Source organism: Pelophylax lessonae, assembly GCF_965119305.1.
Source record: "Pelophylax lessonae genome assembly, chromosome: 1".
In the NCBI taxonomy this organism is placed as follows: Eukaryota; Metazoa; Chordata; class Amphibia; order Anura; family Ranidae; genus Pelophylax; species Pelophylax lessonae.
The window spans coordinates 92,001,583-92,020,103 of NC_138768.1; the positions used below are offsets into that span (position 1 = coordinate 92,001,583).

The following is an 18,521-nucleotide window of genomic DNA, read 5'->3' on the forward strand; positions in this document are numbered from 1 at the left end:
CACATAACCATAAGCCCATTCACACCTCTCCACTGAGGTATTCTAGGATAAGGTACTGTTGCCTTATGAGTTTATGTGTAATCTCCCTTACCGTGTTGTGATGATGAGGAGTTATGTATAAATCTCCATCAGGAATTGTAAATATTAATGTAAATATATATATGTACGAGATATTGAGTTTTGATTTTACATTTAGTTCATATATGATTATCAAGTATATGAAGTTGGGTGACTTCAGTCTACAGGCAATAGTGACTTGATTAACAAATCCATTTGAAAGGCCAGCCGGCTATTCACATTTAAACACATAAAATGTATCCCATTCAACAAGTCTGTTCGCTGGGAGGGAGTCTGTTGATATGCTAAATAGTATCATCCTGTACTTAAGTTTCTGAGAGCCAGACTTCCTGGAGCCAAGGCACCACAGGTAGGAGTAAATTCTCCCTCCAACAGGGAGGGGGGTTAGCAAGAGGCTGAATTATGCTAACCTGGGGGAGGGGGAAGTTGTCCTATCCTCAACGAGATACGCCCAGAGGAAGGAACAGGCCAGGATAGCTGAACCAATCAGAATAGCCCTATACAAGGCTATGGGATATGATTCTATATTAGCAAAGGTGGAAATAGAGGGACTTCCTGTTTTGCATGGCAGACCAGGAGGAAACACTCAAGTGAAGGGTAACTATGACGTTTAAGGTATACATGGCTTGTCCTCTTTGTGTCTGTGTTCGTATATGAGTATCATACTCTATATTTGTTCTTTTAAACTAGGAATATTTTCCATTTTGTTGTATGTACCATAGTTAGATTGTTGTAAATTAATTTAGGCTTTCAAACTATATACCAATAATTGCTGTTTTAAAGCAATTTTGTTCTAATTTTTAACCCAAATATTGTCTGAGGTAAATTAAATCTCATATCTTTCGGGTAACAGTACAAAGGGGGGAGAGAGAGATTGGGACTTTATATGAGACTCATGACCAATAGAGTCTCCATCCCTAATGCATTGAATTATTGTTATTTATGTATGTATATTTTCCCTAGATAATTTTCAACTATGCCAACTCCTGATGAAGTGAATCCTCACGAAACGCGTTGAGTCTAACACAGGCAAATCCATTTGTTACGTTGACCTTATTATAGGTCTACTACTTTTAGAATGTACCAGCCTAATACTGTATTACTTTGTGTTATTGTCTTGTACCAGTTGCATCCATATGTGTATCACAATGTTTATCCCGGTACCATGGGTTACATATCCTCTGTGAGCATTTTGGTTTTACTGTTAATTGGTCCACAGACTTTTAATAAATAAATTATTATAATATTATCCATCTGGTCTTTCTATGACATGTTTACAACTATCCCGCAGCTGGCCACACCTCATATAAAGTCCCAATTTATTTGTTTTTTGTCTTTGCTTCCTAGGATAAGGTACCTCTAAATGCACATGCACTGCAGCGTATCACGAATGGCAACACACTACCATGCATTGTAGCGCACTGCATGTCTGTTATTTTAATCATTCTGATGCTTTGGCAGCCCATTTAAGTAGGATTCCTTTAATGCAGTGCAGGTTAACATGCATAACACGATTGCAACTTGACACAACAATCTAGCTCATATAAACCCATGTGTCATGAAGAGCTCTTTTGAAATTGAAAGTAAAGTTAAATGTGGTAACAGCTGCCGATAGCAAAGAGCAGCGAAGGGATCCCAATTACCAGAGCCCTTTACATGCTCCATGTCAGAAAGTATAGAGCTAAACCTTTAAAAGAGGGTTGCGATTGGGGTAGAAATGGCATTAATAAAATCTGCATCAAGAGCTTTAGAAGCTGGATTAACCTACCTGTGTTAAGGATAAGAAAACAGACTTGATACCCTACAACACTGCTCAGTTTTGGTAGGTTGTAAATGCCATTATTCCTTCTAGAAAAGTCATGACAGTCACAAAGTCAATCGAAGACTGGGACATTATAAAGAGTGAGAGGAAGCACAAGTCTAGTGTAACTTTGAATAGCTTGGTTAATGCACCAAAAATCAAAAATGTATGGAGCATGTAGGGTTTGTACCACTGCAAGTCTTGCAAGTCTGTGCTTCCATGGCCAGCAGCAAGTAATAAGATGGCAGGAACACAGCCAGCTAAAGATAGAGATATTTGGAAAAATAGTCAAGGCCAAAGCACAGAGATTTTGGTGGTACCCCCCCATTTCAACATACGTGTCTAGGGAGGGATGATTTGGGCAGAATAACTCTCCTTTGCTAGTCCTCATATCACAATCTTGGTCTTTTGTAATTTAACTCCAATATTTAAAATCATGATGAGCATCATGCTAGAATCTTAATATTCTGTCATCAATTATAACAAACGTGCAGGCTTTTCTATAAAGCCCTGGTCCCCAACCCTGGTCCTCAGGGCCCACTAACAGGCCAGGTTTGCAAGATAACTGAAATACATCCCAGGTGATATAATTTGCTGCTCAGTGATTGCATTACTCTAGTCTGCATCTCCCCAAGGTAATACTTAAAATCTGGCCTGTTAGTGGGCCCTGAGGACCGGAGTTGAGGCTATAAAGGATTCATTTTTGAACTTCTATCCGAGGATTAGATTAGGACCTACAAATTAGCAGTAATTCTACCTCTAATTAAGCCACGCGAAGACTGATAAAGTACCTACTCTTTCAGCTGGCTGAGTGTCTATAACACATTTACATGTCTCAAATCCTTCAACACGGTCCACTTCGAATGGTTAAAAACGCTCCAATCCAGACCTTCTCTAAACACCTAGCAAGCCCCCCAATAGCAAACCTCTTACTATGGGGGCAATGAAGCAGGTTTGCTCCCAAGTCACTGTCTGTGTCCATTCACACACAAAGTGTGGCCCCGCCCCCGCGCTCTCCTCATTGGCTCAGCACTGAAGCGTGAGCCAATGAAAAGAAAGAGACCTAGGAGAGCGGCTGCTCTCATGCACATCACTGGATCAAGATGGGGCTCAGGTAAGTATAAGGGGTGACTGGGGGAGCTGCACCAAGAAGGTTTTTTACCCTAACACATAGAACCCATTAAGGTAAAAAACCTTGAGCCTTTATAACTACTTTAAATGGCAAAGCTCTCAGAATAACGCAAAATGAGTCTACAACATGACCCTCTTATGTATACAGAAGGAATAAAGCTTATTGTTTAAGGGGTTGGATTTAAAGTGGACCTGGACTCAAAGAGTAAAGATTATATAGAAGGGAATATATAAAATTGTTAACTAAGCATTTAACTGCAGAGTTCCCTGAAAACAGGACCTATTGTTTTGAATTCCTCCTGAACATCGCCTCCTTATCTAAGACACCATTCCCTCTGACTGCTAGGCTCATGAGACTCAGAGTGAGATTTGGCATGGCCACTACTGAGCTGAGAAAAGTCCCAGGAGCTGCACATCACACAAAACCTGTATGTAAAGAGTGGAAGCAGCCTAAGCCTAGACTCTGTCCAGGCCACACATTCGGCATGTTTCCCATGACTAAGCCCCGTGCAGGGCTTTAAGGGGTGTGGCTATGGACAGAAACCTATCAGGGGTGTGGACATGGACAGAGTCTAGGCTGAGGCTGTTTCCACTCTTTACATGAGGGTTTAGTGTGATGTGCGGCTCCTGGGGCTTATTTTCTTTCCTCAGACTATAGAGAGGAGACGAGCATTTTCTCTCCCTGTCCTCCCAGAGTTGTCAGCATAATAGGAGCCTGAAGCGAGACTCTTCATATCTTTTTATGGGGTCACAGTCACTACTGTGCTGCTCATTGTTTTGCTTGCTGGAGAGGAAGCTATTCCTTAAAGTGGTTGTACAGCCTTACATATACCCAGTGAAGCCACTGGCCTCAGGTGATACACAGAGATTAAACAAATCCTCCTACATAGGTTGTACCTGACTATCTGCAGCCCTTTCTTCTCTACATCTGTTCAAAGTGCTGAATTATAAAGCTTTTCTGTGAACTAAGAAAAAAGGGGCAGAGAGCTGACGTTACATTCTGCAGAGGTCCGTTAGGGGAGCTCTGAGATCTGAGTGGAGGGAAGGGACACCCACCTTCGCACAGCACACAGGAGCAGGGCTGAGGTTGTCAATCAGCTGGAGGTCCCTCCCCTGTCACTATTTCTCTCTTGGGGTCAGGAAAACTTGTCAGAAATGATTCATGCTGATAACATAGGAACAAAGCAGCAGACAAAAGTGACACTAATTGCTCTTTACCAAGACAAACACATACTATACAGGGATATGCTTCGTTCTTATTTTATGTCTGAGGTTTACAACCACTTTAAATAAATAAAATGCAATGATCTCTCGGCTTTATTCATTCTTTCAGGCAATACGGGTGACTAGGAATTTGCCCTCGGCTTATCTTTTTAGAGCACAGCTTTTACATTTCAGAACCTCTAACTAGTATTAACGCAGGCTTCATAACTTTATGAGGGACTTCAATGCTGCCTTTTTAAAATACCCTATAAGCCTTATGCTTTAAACTGCCTACCTTCCTATCCATCCATCTGTCCATCCATCCATCCATCATCAATCTATCCATCAATCTATCCATCAATCCATCCATCCATCAAATCTATCCATCCATCCATCCAATCTATCCATCCAATCTATCCATCCATCCATCCAATCCATCCATCCATCCATCCATCCATCCAATCTATCCATCTATCCATCCAATCTATCCATCTATCTCCTTCACAGTATACTTAATCCTTTAGAATTACAGGGGCACTTTGATAAAGGAAAAAAACAGTAAATAATGAGGCATGCTTCAATTCTCTATAAATTCAAATAAACAATATTCATAACTTCAATCCTCTCCCTTCTGTTTAGGTTTGCAGATGATCCCAATGCTAATTATTGCAGACATATTGTTAGCACAGTCCCCAAGTACCAATAGTAATGAGTAGTGCTATGTGACAGGGGAAGCACAAGAGAGCTCTAATTGATAAGATACAGGCAATATCCGCGTAATGAAACTTTACATTGGTGCCTGGATTGCAGATGCCCTAAAATTGTTCCTGTCACAGCCACTGAGGTCCCAGGATAAAATGTCATTTGATTTTAAGTAAAAAGCTTTTTCTCCTCAGTTAAATAAAATGACTGAAACTAAAAGGGGACTTTAAGGAACTCGTGACAGCATATGCAACAATCTTAGCATTCAGACCCAAATTAAACCTTAGGAGACATCAAAACAAACTTAGCGATGCAGATATGATCTCCCTCCTGTACCATCCACCACAACCTTGAAAGGACTATAAAAACAGCAATCTTCCCAAAGCTACCATTTGTATACTCTCCTCCCTCCCTCCCCACAACCTCAATTGGCAATGGCTTGGATCTGCTGATAGGCCATTTGGCGTCTGGGCACTGCATTATCAAATAGAGACAGCAAGCATGCAATGCATCATCTAACTTTTCAGGAAGTGGGGAGGGTTGAAGGGACCCTAAATGGGCAATGTGATGGTCCGTCAAGAAACGTTTTTGCCCAATGATATATTCATTGATCTGCGCTTCCTTGCTATCTTCCACCTGTGTTGGACCTGTCCCTCGTTTCTGTAACTAGACTAGGCTTCCAGGTATAGGGGTCCCTCGTTTCTGTAACTGGACAAGGCTTCCAGGTATAGGGAAGTACATGACCATCATAGGTGTGCGCAGCCTATTGCATTAGGGTGTGTACCCCAAAACCCAAACACATATCCGTGTGTATATATACTGATGGTGCCAGTAGGGTAGAGATTGGTGTCTGTAGTTTTATTGTTATTTTTTATTCTTTTTTCCAACTTTTTTTGTTGTTAGCCTAGTTAGAGAGCTTTGGTGAAATATCAGGGGTCTAAACAGGGGGAATCTGCACCACAAGGGGTGATTAGGGTATGCCCAGGCACACCCTGTGCGCACGCCTATGATGACCATTCAATATCCAGGCACGTTTGTATATGTGTGTGTGGAGGGGAGCAGAGAAGAGGGAAAGTTTACACAGGCTGCACAGGAGCAAGTTGGTGAGGAAACATGGATCTGCAAGTAAAATTTGGTTTGGGGGCTATCAGGAGGCACTGAATTTTGCTCTGAATAGGAGGATGGCAGTGTCTTTAAGTATTGCAATGTTCACAATTGAAAATACTATGAAAGAGGCAGAAGTGGACAACCTCCAAAGATTCATCATCTTCAGCCTCAAAGCTGCCATATCTTATTCCACAGAATATTATTAAATTAAAAGCTATAAAAGTATTTTATGACACAATATTTCAATATCTTTTGGTGTATTTGAAATAACATCATTGTCGTGCATGAGTTCCTAGCGGAAAACTCTAGAAAGGGAACACAAAAAGACACTATGTACAATTTTAGCTGTCCAATGTTATTCCCCCCCAATGTATAGATAAAGCAAGAAGCCTCTTCAAATAGAAAACATCTAATTGGTTCATTTACCTCTTCCCACTGATGAATGTACCGGATCAACCTTGATAATCGCAGTAGGCGCAACAAACTGAGGATTTTTGTAAATCTCACAATACGCAGAGCTCTGGCAGTCTTATACACTTCCGAATCCATGCCTTTCTCGACAATGAGAAAGATATAATCCACTGGGATGGAGGAGATGAAGTCAACAACAAACCAGCTCTTTAAATAACTCATCTTTATGACTTTTGGGTCTAGTATGATCTCAGAATTGTCTTCAATGACAATCCCAGTTCTAAAATTCATGAACAAGTCAAATAAAAAAACGGTGTCGGACGCCACGTTGAATATAATCCACGGTGTGGTCGTCTGCTCTGTGAAGAAGGTTATTCCGACCGGTATAATAACAAGGTTCCCCACCATCATAATCAGCATTATCAGGTCCCAGTAAAACCTGCAAAACATCAAAATAGCAAATAATTAGAAGGAAGAGCTCACATCATGTACTTCCTCATTTCATTTGCATGATAATAAGGAGAACAAGCAATGTATTCTGCATGAATGCATTATAATGAATCATTTTCACAAGCAATCAGAATCCCCCAGCTCATTCTTCAACATTTACCATGTCTTTGTGAATACAGAAAATTAGTGGATTTTGCTTCGGCTCGGTGTCTCATTAAACTAAAGAGAAAATACTTTGATAATGATGTGTGTAAAGATTTCCAGCTCTTTATCTCTCTTGTGCAACAGCAGCTTGAAGCTTCAGAGCCCTCAAGCAAGAGATAATTCAAAGGCCCTGTCCACACCACCAATCAATAATACAGGTCCAACAACTCCACCTTTATGACTTCCAACAATGCCTCCTAAATTTCTGAGATGGAAACATGGAACAACCACTGATTAATGTATGTAAAGCATGTACAGTGGGTATAGAAAAGAATCACCCCCTTTAAAATAATCACATTTTGTTGCTTTGTAGCCTGAAATGAAGACAAACATGGTTTTGTTTTATCCAGCTGTATTTACTAGTGCAACTTTTAAAATCCAAGTGAAAGATATAATCCTAACATGTCAGAAAAAAAAAAAAATCAAAAACGGAATCACTGAGTTGGAAAAAGGATCACCCCCCCCCCCCCCCATGCCATTATTTTGCTAAACCACCTTCTACTTTTATTACAGCCATTAGTCTGTTGGGATATGTCTCCCCTAACTTTGCACATCTCGACTTGACAATATTTGCCCACTCTTGTTTGCAGAACTGCTCAAGTTCAGTTAAATTTGATGGTGACAGTTTGTGGACTGCAGCCTAAAAGTAATTTCAAAGATTTTCAATATGGTTTAGGTCTGGGCTCTGACTAGGCCATGCAAGGACATTCCCATTTTTCTGCTTCAACCACTGTGTGCTTTGGGTCATTGTCGTGTTGGAAGGTAAACCTTCTTCCCATTGACAACTTTCTGGCAGAGGGCAACAGATTTTTCTCAAGAATTTGATGGCATTTTGCCCCCATCCATTTTTTCTTCTATCGTGACAAGTGCTCCATGACAGGATATTGCCACCTCCATGCTTTACTGTAGGAATGATATTATTTTGATGGTGAGCTGTATTGGATTTCCACCAGACATATAGTTGAATGTTGAGGCCAAATAATTCAATGTTCGTCTCATCTGACTATAACACCTTTTTCCATGGGGCCTCAAAATCTTAAAAGGTGTGTTTAAAGTGGTCAGATGGGACTAAAATGTAATTATTTGGCCTCAACACCAAATGATACGTCTGGTGGAAATCCAATACAGCTCCCCATCCAAATAACACAATTCCTACAGCAAAGCATGGTGGTTAAACAGTAGATTTTTTTATTTTTTTTGAGAGGAACAGAGCAATTTTGTTCAAAAAGACAAATGAGGGACAGTCCATCTAAATGATTGAAAGGTTGGAGTGTGCTTCCAACACCTTCAACAGTATCCATTAAAGCTACTACTACCCAATACTACTCCTACCCTGTGCAAGAAAAAAAACTTCCCACTTACACACAAACACACTTGTATATTAGCATAAAAGACATAGGTTGTCATAGAAAGTTCTATAGAATCATTAATCATAACACTGTCTGAAGACGACAACTATTTGAACTAATTTTAAACTATCAACTTTTTGAGAGATGACAATTTCAGACACATAGTAGAGGATATACCCCTGTCTCACATACAGTTACACAATCCATTTAAAATCATTTAAAAAATTACTGGTTATACTCACATGTGCTTTCTAGAAGCAATGGTCTCTCTGCAGAGCCTTGGAACACCCCTGCAGAGTTCAAGCTTAAGCGCTCCAATCAGAAGGGAGCACGAGCTTTGTCAATTAAACAATTTAGGTATGACTTAGTGAGAGGGTGGTGGAGGTAGTTGGGGATTTTGAAATCAGATCTCTGCAGAGATACCCCTGCATTTACACAACAAACAAAGGTTCTTCTGTGCAGGATGTTGGCAGGAGACAACCTTCCCTTAACAGGATAAGGCTGCTTTCTAAAGAGAGCAAACCATAGGACATTTGTTTTCATGCGCCTGAAATGTATTCCGTGGATTTAAACTTGGAGGTTCACATTGGATTTAGAGTAATCCTATACCCAGTTCATGCACACTAAAGTATTTACATATTCTGAACCAGCAGTAAGTAGTTTACAAGCACTGTAAAAATAAAAAAAATAATGTCTGTATCTATAAGCATTGTGAAGAAATAAATCTTTAAAATTCACAATTCAAACAATGCATTTTTATATGAGAATAGAATACAGCTATTTTAGTGCTCATTAAAGTGGAGCTTCACCCAAAAGGGAATGCTCTGCTTGTTTGCGTCCTTCCCCCCTCTGCTGCCACATTTGGTACCTTTTGAGGGGGTTTGACAGGTACCCACTCCCCCTTCCTGCTGATTTGGCTGCGGCAAACTCAGCTAGAAGTTTGACCCCCCTTTTCTTTCCCCTGCCACTGGACCATTCACAAAGTGCAGCCCACTTCACACATATGCAGTAGGGAACTACAGTAGCTGTGAAGGTGCAAAGCTTCACTGCCAGTTTCCCTTAGCCGAGATGGGGGTGGCAGCACTCGAGAGCGGATTGAAAAATCTGCTCGGGGGAAGTCACCTCTGGATTTGTGGACAGGTAAGTGTCCTAATATTAAAAGCAGCTACAGTATTTGTAGCTGCTGACTTAAATTTTTTCTGAAGGAGCCTGGAGCTCCTCTTTAACCTCTTCCTGCTTTTATAATGCGTATATGCAGCAGAAGGGAGGGTACGCCTTAATGTCCAGATGTAGCATCTCAAAGGTTATGTGCTAAGACCATGCTCACTGTGAACTCCCAGCAGACAGACCAAGCGGTTACTGACAGCTCCTGATTTCCGTCTGGGGAGTCAATAGGATAGGGTCTTAATCATGTGATCGCTGTGACAGCCAATAAAAGTGATCATGCGTGGTCAGTTCTCTAGCTGTGCTGGGAACCTGCTCTCCTCTAAATATTATACATGTCCTGACACCCCTTACAATAGCCATTCACAGGGAAGACTAGTGCAGACTTATGCAGATGAGAACAGAGGGTATGTGATCACTTATAAAAAAAAGGGGGGGGGATTATATTTCTAAAGTTTTTACCTATACACAAATGTTTTGGCTTACATTTATATTTTAAACTCAATGGGCTGTTTCACAAGGTGAAGGTTTACATATACTTTAAGGTTGACAGCATGTGGTTATACAGATCTCTGTTTCAAGCTGTAAGGCTGTCCTAGGCAGACAAGGAATTTTCAAAATTTTCCTGCTAATACCCTTTAAGGCAGAAGACGGTTCTCACCGACTATTTCCTAAAAAAAATATACACTGCTCAAAAAAATTAAAGGAACACTTTGAAAACACATCAGATCCCAATGGGGAAAAATATGCTGCATATGGACTGGGTAATGTGTTAGTAAGGAAAGGATGTGACATCGTTTGATGGAAATGAAAATGATCAACTTACAGAGGGCTGAATTCAAAGACACCCCAAAAATCAAAGTGAAAAAATGATGCAACAGGCTAGTTCATTTTGCTAAAATTTCATTGCAGCAACTCAAAAATGGTATGGCCCCCACGTGCTTGTATGCATGCCTAACAATGTCAGGGCATGCTCCTAATGAGATGACGGTTGTGTCCTGGGGTATTTACTCCCAGATCTGGACCAGGGTATCACTGAGCTCCTGAACAGACTGAGGTGCCATCTGATGACGTCGGATGAGCCAACACAATGTCCCAGAGGTGTTCTCTAGGATTTAAGTCAGGTGAGCGAGGGGGCCATTCAATGGTATCAATTTCTTCATCCTCCAGGAACTGACTGCATAATCTCGCCACATGAGGCTGGGCATTGTCATGCACCAGGAGGAACCCAGGACCCACTGCACCAGCATAGGGTCCAAGGATTTTATCCCGATACCTAATGGCAGTCAGGGTGTCATTGTCTAGCCTGTAGAGGTCTGTGCTTCCTTCCATGGATGTGCCTTTCCCAGACCATTACTGACCCACCACCAAACCGGTCATGCTGAACGATGTTACAGACAGTGTAATGTTCTCCACGGCTTCTCCGGACCCTTTCACCTCTGTCACATCTGCTCAGGGTAAACCTGGTATCATCTGTGAAAAGCACAGAGAACCAGTGGAAGACCTGCCAATTCTGGTAGTCAATGGCAAATGCCAATCAAGTTCTATGGTACTGGGCAGTGAGCATAGGGCCCACTAGAGGACATCAGGCCTTCAGACCACCCCCATGAAGTATGTTTCTCATTGTTTGGTCACACCAGTGGCCTGCTGGAGGTCATTTTGTAGGGCTGTGGCAGTGCTCATCCCGATTCTTCTTGCACAATGGAACAGATACCGGTCCTGCTGATGAGATATGGACCTTCCATGGCCCTGACCAGCTCTCCTAGAGAAACTGCCTGTCTTCTGGAATCTCCTCCATGCTCTTGAGACTGTGCTGGTTGACAAAGCAATCCTTCTGGTAATGGCACATATTGATGTGCCATCCTAGAGGAGTTGGACTGCCTGTGCAACCTCTATAGGGTCTAGGTATCGCCTCATGTAACCAGTAGTGACACTGACCCTAGTCAAACGCAAAACTAGTGAAAAACGGTCAGAAAAGAGGAGTTGGGGAAAAAAATGCCTCCACCTGTAAAATCCTTCCTGTTTTGGAGGTTGTCTCATTGTTGCCCATGTAGTGTACCTGTTAATTTCATTAACACCAAAGCAGCTGAAACTGATTAACAACCCCCTCTGCTACTTAACTGACCAGATCAATATCCCAGGAGTTTAATTGGCTTGATGCTATACTCCGATTAAAAAGCGTTCCTTTAATTTTTTTGAGCAGTATACATATTTCCATATCAGAGCAATATTTCTGTAACACAAATAGAATACAAACAAATTCAAGCATTTCTTAGTATGTAGGAGGTTGAGGGCTGGAGCTGCTGCTGATTGACGAGGTCATCTTGTAGGAAATTTATTTTCAATTGCATAACCGTGACACTGCTAGTAATTAAAATGCTTTCAAGAAAATATAGAGTGGCAATTATCATTGCTAGACAAGGCTTCTCTGTGAGTGTAAAGTGATTTTAGTCGCCTTTGAAACATTTGATTGCGTCTATAATCCTGCTTAGCATGCGTCAGATGCTGCAGGATGCTCACTTCAAATGCAATACATTATGCTGACAGTGGGGACAGTTTTCTGAATACACTTTCAGATAGACAGATGTAAATTTTAAACAACATGTTACATCTGCAAGAGAGAAATAGTTTATTTGTTTTTGGCTTCTGAAATTTGCTATTTGTTTTTGGCACAAGAGCAGGGCTGGCACTACCTATTAGGTAAAATAGGCAGCCGCCTAGACCTCACTACCACCTAGGTCGCAGCCACAGCCTCTGTCCGGGTGAAGCCCAGCCATGGGTGAGCTCAGCTCTCCTCGTCACTGTGAGCCCCGTTCAGTGCCGGCTGACCTGGGAACACATCCGCTGTAGGTGCTGCCAATCCAATGTGTCCCGCTGAGCTCAGCGCTGTCACATTTCTTCAACATGCTACCTGAACAGTGCCGACCCCAATACTCCTTTGCTCCAGCCTTTCCCTCTGGTGTGGCCTGTGAGTACAGCAGAGGGGGCGGGGCAGGGTGCTCGGTGGAGATCATGGGAGCATTGGGAGAGTGGCTGTTAGCTGACTTCTTAGCCAGCAGGGGACACCAAAGAGCGGCTGGATGGCACTGCCAGGGACTCCGAGTCCTAAACAATAGTGCCCTCGAACTGCTGAGGAGAGGAGAGCACTGATGAGATGGACAATGAAGCCAAGAAAAGGTAAGGAGGAGGATGGAGCCTCCGATCTACATCAAGCGGTCTGTGTGGGGGATGAGCGGGGAGGAAGGGAGTCTGAGTAGAGCAGGAAGTAGGAATCAGGTAGGTCAGTGTAGTGGTCAGGTAGGTCAGTGTAGGAGTCAGGTCTGTCAGTGTAGTGGTCAGGTCGGTCAGTGTAGTGGTCAGGTCGGTCAGTGTAGTGGTCAGGTCGGTCAGTGTAATGGTCAGGTAGGTCAGTGTAATGGTCAGGTAGGTCAGTGTAATGGTCAGGTAGGTCAGTGTAATGGTCAGGTAGGTCAGTGTAATGGTCAGGTAGCTCATATATGTTACATAGGCAGGGCAAAGGGGGTGGAGTGAAGACAGAGCCAAGGGGGCGGCAAAATTAGGTTTCGGCTAGGGTGTCAAAAATCCTTGCACCAGCCCTGCGCAGGAGCTATGGTGGCAAAAAGTTTGAGCACAAATATTTAGCAAAGAAATCTTTTATCGTGTTATGTATGCTTCAAGCCAAAAAAAAAAAATGAAGTAAAAGGAAATACAATGAACTTCTCACACCCAAAAAAGTAATTCTGAAACACATAAGCATTAACCAATTGAATGCATTTTTTTTTTCTTTTTAATTACAGTTGGTATATTTTTTTTTTGTCGGATTTTCTTTTACTTGCTGTCCTGAAGCAGGCAACTGTAAAATTTTAGTTTTTCCATCACTTTCAAGATCGGTGGCAACAGTCGCCAGGACAAAAAGAGATTAATCTCCCCAGTGGGCTCTGACTTTAGATATTTATCACATTTCGTGTTATGGATATGACATACATTACTTTTTGCAGGTCTATCCACATTAGTTTAAAATGCATAACTTTTATTAAATCTCAATAAAATCTTTATTAAAAACCATTTTATTTTGGTATTTATATGAACCGGTACTTTACCAATTTTGAGTACAGAGTTTTTAATAAAAATTTGATTTGGTCATTTGAAAAATAAATAATATATTTTCAGAATACTTTATTTATCCCAAAGGGAAATTATTGTATTATGAACTCTGATTGGGGTGCACATGCAAACATTAATGTATGTCACATTGATTACGCAAAAAATTATAAGACATATCTCCTGACATGTGTGCAAACCTGGTAACCAACTACAAGAAACATCTTTATTGCCAACGAGAGTTTCTCCAACAAGTGCCAAGTCATGTTTTGCTTTGGGATCAAATAATTATTTTACTCACTTAACTGCAACTTAATGTATAATATTTGTATCCTGTTTTTTTCTGGATTTTTGGTTGATATTCTGTCTCTATCATTTAAAATAGATCTATGATAAAAAATTAATAAGGAGCTCCCCTGATGTGGACTTCAAACATCTATCCCTTCTTCAGCTATGTTATATAGGAAAGAAACGTGCTGTAGAATATAACTGGGAAAACTGATAACAATGTTTGAGATATCAGTAAAATACATAGGAATTGAGAAGGACACTGTATTTCTGGTAAGTTTACCAGCTTTTACCCCCCTAATCAATGCGCCCGGCCCCAATCTACATGCAGGGTGCTGAACGAATGGATTTCAATTGGGTTTTTTTTTTTTTTTTAAGCACATGATTAGAGCCCGAGGCTCTAATTAGCTTCACAAATGAGTAGGCTTGGGACACAGAGCACTGCGCCCTGAGCCCACCCAGTTGTGTGGCAATCCAAAGATTTTTCCCTCACCTCCTGGTCCTTGGACAAATATAAATGTTGGATGTCCCATCACCTTAAGGGGAATTTATAACAACTGGAACAGATGCAATCTGTTGGAATCTATGCTTGCCAAACTGCTTCGGTCTTTCATTTCCGAAGCTTAACTTAGCAATCTGAAGATCGAAGCTGATTGGTTACTATGAACATCCTCTCAAATTTTTGTCTACTCCAGTTTTAGGCTCCTTTGACGCTCATCACAGTTTTCCCTTCCGGTTTATTGCGGGAAGTCTTATAGACTTCTATTAGATCAGGCATTTTTGTGCATTTTCTGAAACAAATGCATTTGAAAAAGAGGGGAAAGTCCCTGGTAATGCGTCATGCACACCCCTCTCCCAACATCCACAAGGCATTTTGACAGCTGTCATCCTTGTGTGCAACTGAGAAAGCCGCCCCTAATATTCATACCTGGAGCTGGCTGGCTCCCTGTTGTCAGCGGTCTCTGTTTGCTCAGTGATGCCTACAGCCTCACATTGATCACAGCTGCTTGGTCTCAGGTGTTCCCTATCCATGCTGTTTTATGCTACTAACTTCAATGTAAGTGTGCTGCTTATTTTAATAAAGTGATTTTGGATACTGACCTCAGCGCCCTGCTATTCATTTTTTTCCACATTCAGGTGATCCTACCCTGATCTTCTGCAGGAGCTTCAGAGGTTCCAGTACCTTCTCCTGCTTAGCCACCCATCCAGTTGCCTCATCCCTACCTCTATCCTGTTGATGGTCTACAGATAAAGATGAAAGTACCAATAGACTAAATTACTCTGCACTTCTAGAAGCATTGTATGTACTGTGTTCTTGTACACTCTTTGGATTTGCTATACATCAACCTATCAACTGCCAAAACTGCTTCAAAATATTACGATCCAGGAAGCAAATACTGATGGATGGAAGGCAGGCTTTCTTATATTGGCATCTTCTTTGTTTCATAGTATATATTTAAAAGGCCAGTGAAATCCAGAAAAATGTTTTTTTTAACCACTTCCCCTCCGCAGCATTTTTTTTTTTTTTTCCACACACACAATAAAATCAGCATCTTTAACTATAAATTACTTCATATATACCGTGTGACTTTAATGTCACACGGTATATATATATATATATATATATATATATATATATATATATATATATATATATATATATATATATATATATATATATATAACTCCCCAATTTATATTTTCAGGAAAAAAAAAAGTCGAATTAATTTTAGTGTACACAAACAATTTAATCCTCTACTTTTCCTGTACATAATAAAAGATGAGATTGTGTTAAGTAAATAGATATCAAACATGTCAAGTTTCAAAACTGCACTACCCAAAATTAGTAATAGGGAAAAAGCTTTAAATGCTGTTTATAACAAAATAAATATATCTTTTTTTATTAATGAAAAGGCAACAACAAAAAGCCAAATACATAATAAAATAGATATTTTGTAAAGCTGCAAAACTCAGCATTTATAGTATGGGTAGGTAGGATGAGATCCATTCTACGCAAACAGAACATTAAACTAAATTTGATACCTGTTGGCTAGTAAGAGTAAATAACTACTCACGTGCATTTTTTAAATATAAAGAGTTGCATTTTCTTTGCCAGAAATCATAATTTAAATTTAAGACAGAAATTTACTATTGTGCAGCACAGTTGTGTTTACAACAGATCCAGTAGTATAAATGTATACAGCTGGTCAGTGGTACATAGGGTAATATAGATGCAGCTTTAAGCAACCCACAAGTAAAAAACATTTTGATAAAATTACATAAAACCATATGCAATAAAATATTTTAATATTTGGTAACCAATAACATTTTTTTAGCAATTTGAGTGTATTTGTTTACCATGAAAATCCTACCCTTTTCTTATAAAGACTTTTGCACTTGGTTGATACCATGGATGTAGTACCATGACACATTTCCAGCTTGTTAAATCATATCATGTTTATGTCACCCCGACCCTTTGAATTTGACTCCTCTTTCTCCCCCTGGATTACAGCTCTGTGCCTTGCCTGCTCCTAGCCTTTGTGTCACTTGTGGATTTAGTCTTGGATGGCATTATTTGTCTGAGTGATCTTGTCCTGTTGACTGAGATTTCAGTACCTGTTACTTTACGGTTCCCTGACCACCCAATTAGTGAACATACATCCTTACGTTCAAATCCTGGGGGCTACTGGCAGCTATGTGAATCTTTATACAGAAAATAGCTATTATTGACAAAGTCTACAACAGCCCTGTCCCTTGTGTGCAAACTAAACATATCTCCATTCTACCGTACTAAAATTGGAACTCTAGGCAAACTAAATACACAGTTGAAATACATGTGTGTAAATGGGTTTACCTGTCAAAATATTTGTAATTCCATTCAGCTATTCATGTGAATTCACACCCCTGAGTATAAACACAATCCAATCACACTCCTTATGGTGACCGGACTCTGTGGTCCCTGGCTGGTGACACCAATATGTCCTATTTCAGTTCTGTATCACATTTCTTGCTAAATGGACGATGAAAGTATATCATGTGGTCAATTCTTTAATAAATTGAAAATTAATCTAGCTATACTTTTTTTCAAGCTTTTTACCCCATAACTTCTAAAATATTTTGTGTGTCTCAGGAACCATTACAAAACCAAATTACTTTTCGGATTGTAGCACCCTCATAGGTAGGTGCTGGTCGATAGTATACTTTTTGGCTCTGTCTGCCTATCAGAGCAGCAGCAGAGAAATCCATATTGCTTTCTGCCTACCAGAGAGTAGGATCTGTGAGTTAGGTCTGCTCATAGTGCTCAGTGTGTGATTCACCTGGTCTAGGGAGTGTTTCACACTGGTCCAATAGGATGGCATATTAAACAGTGGAGGAAATCTGACCACTGGGTACACAGGCTTTGATACAGCCTGATATTGGCACAGACTGATAGTCTCAGCGCATTGTGGAGTGTGGTATAAAAGCACATGTGCTGCAGGGTCTTTGGTTGGTGAGCAGAGTCCCGGAGGGAGGGTGGCGGCTGCCCCCTCCTCTGTAGCGGTGGTATGCAGTCACAAGCAGTCGGCCTGGGGACCAGAAGGAAGGAGCTGAACCCAGAGGTCCATGAGAGCTGACTGAAGGGGTAGAGACACTAGAGACCCTCGAAAAACAGTATCGTGAGTACAGGGGATCGTGTGTAGGGGCCTGACCTGAGGGGGGCCACCCCAGTGTAGGATATAGTGAGAGGACGGGTGTCACCAGGTGGAGTGAAAGGGGGTACCAGGTGTGTATCCAGAAGATAATTCATCCTAACAAGTCATCTACATAGAGACTTAATGCTAAATTCATCTAAGTGGCAAGGTAAATCTGCAGCCTGGCTGCTTCTTCAGACAGGAGTCCTCATCTACTGTGAATAGTTCAAGTTGGAGTATCCCACTCTTCCTTTCTCCCATCCCTAATTTATATAAAACCACAATAAACAACTACATTCCCTAGACTGTTCATTGACTGAGCCGCAGAGTAAAGCATTAAATTGCGCATGCTGCAGTTGCTATCAGTAACCCAGGGGGATCCCAAGGTGAACAATCCAGCAGTCCTCAAGGGGGCAGTGCTATAGGATCAATGGCAAAAAAAGCATTTTTCATTGGCGAGCAGTAGAAAGATTGCAAGATTGCATCTATTAGGCAGGATATAGGCGGCGCAAATTTCTTTCCTGCAATTTGTGAAATTTGCACGATTCCTACATCAACAGACAGTGCTGACAGGGAATCCCTTCTGTCAAGACATTGTATTCTCCTGGCAGGGGAACCTGTCCCCACAGGGAGAAGACAGCAATTATTGATAATGGCTGTAGCAGCTGCTAGCGATAAACGCAAGTAAATCCGGCAAGCCGGTCGTACCCAAGTTGATCTATCAATCACCTCTGTACATTCAGCCTACCCGTACACAATTTGAATCCCGACCGGTTCAGACATTCAAACAGTTTATGGCCAGCCTGACAGAAAAGATATGTGGTGTCATGCCGCTGGCTTTGCCAAGTGTCAATGGTCCTG

The 18,521-nt window shown here is 41.1% G+C and overlaps 1 protein-coding gene across 2 annotated transcripts in view; it reads right to left on the reverse strand.

Annotated features, from left to right (window-relative positions):
- Nucleotides 1-18,521, reverse strand: part of HCN1 (hyperpolarization activated cyclic nucleotide gated potassium channel 1) — a 716,856-nt gene that overhangs the window by 554,688 nt on the left and 143,647 nt on the right. For both annotated transcript variants that reach the window (XM_082252547.1, XM_082252548.1), the window contains exon 2: nt 6,449-6,872. In XM_082252547.1, coding sequence (XP_082108673.1) covers nt 6,449-6,872 — 424 coding nt within the window. The remainder of the gene's footprint in view (nt 1-6,448; nt 6,873-18,521) is intronic.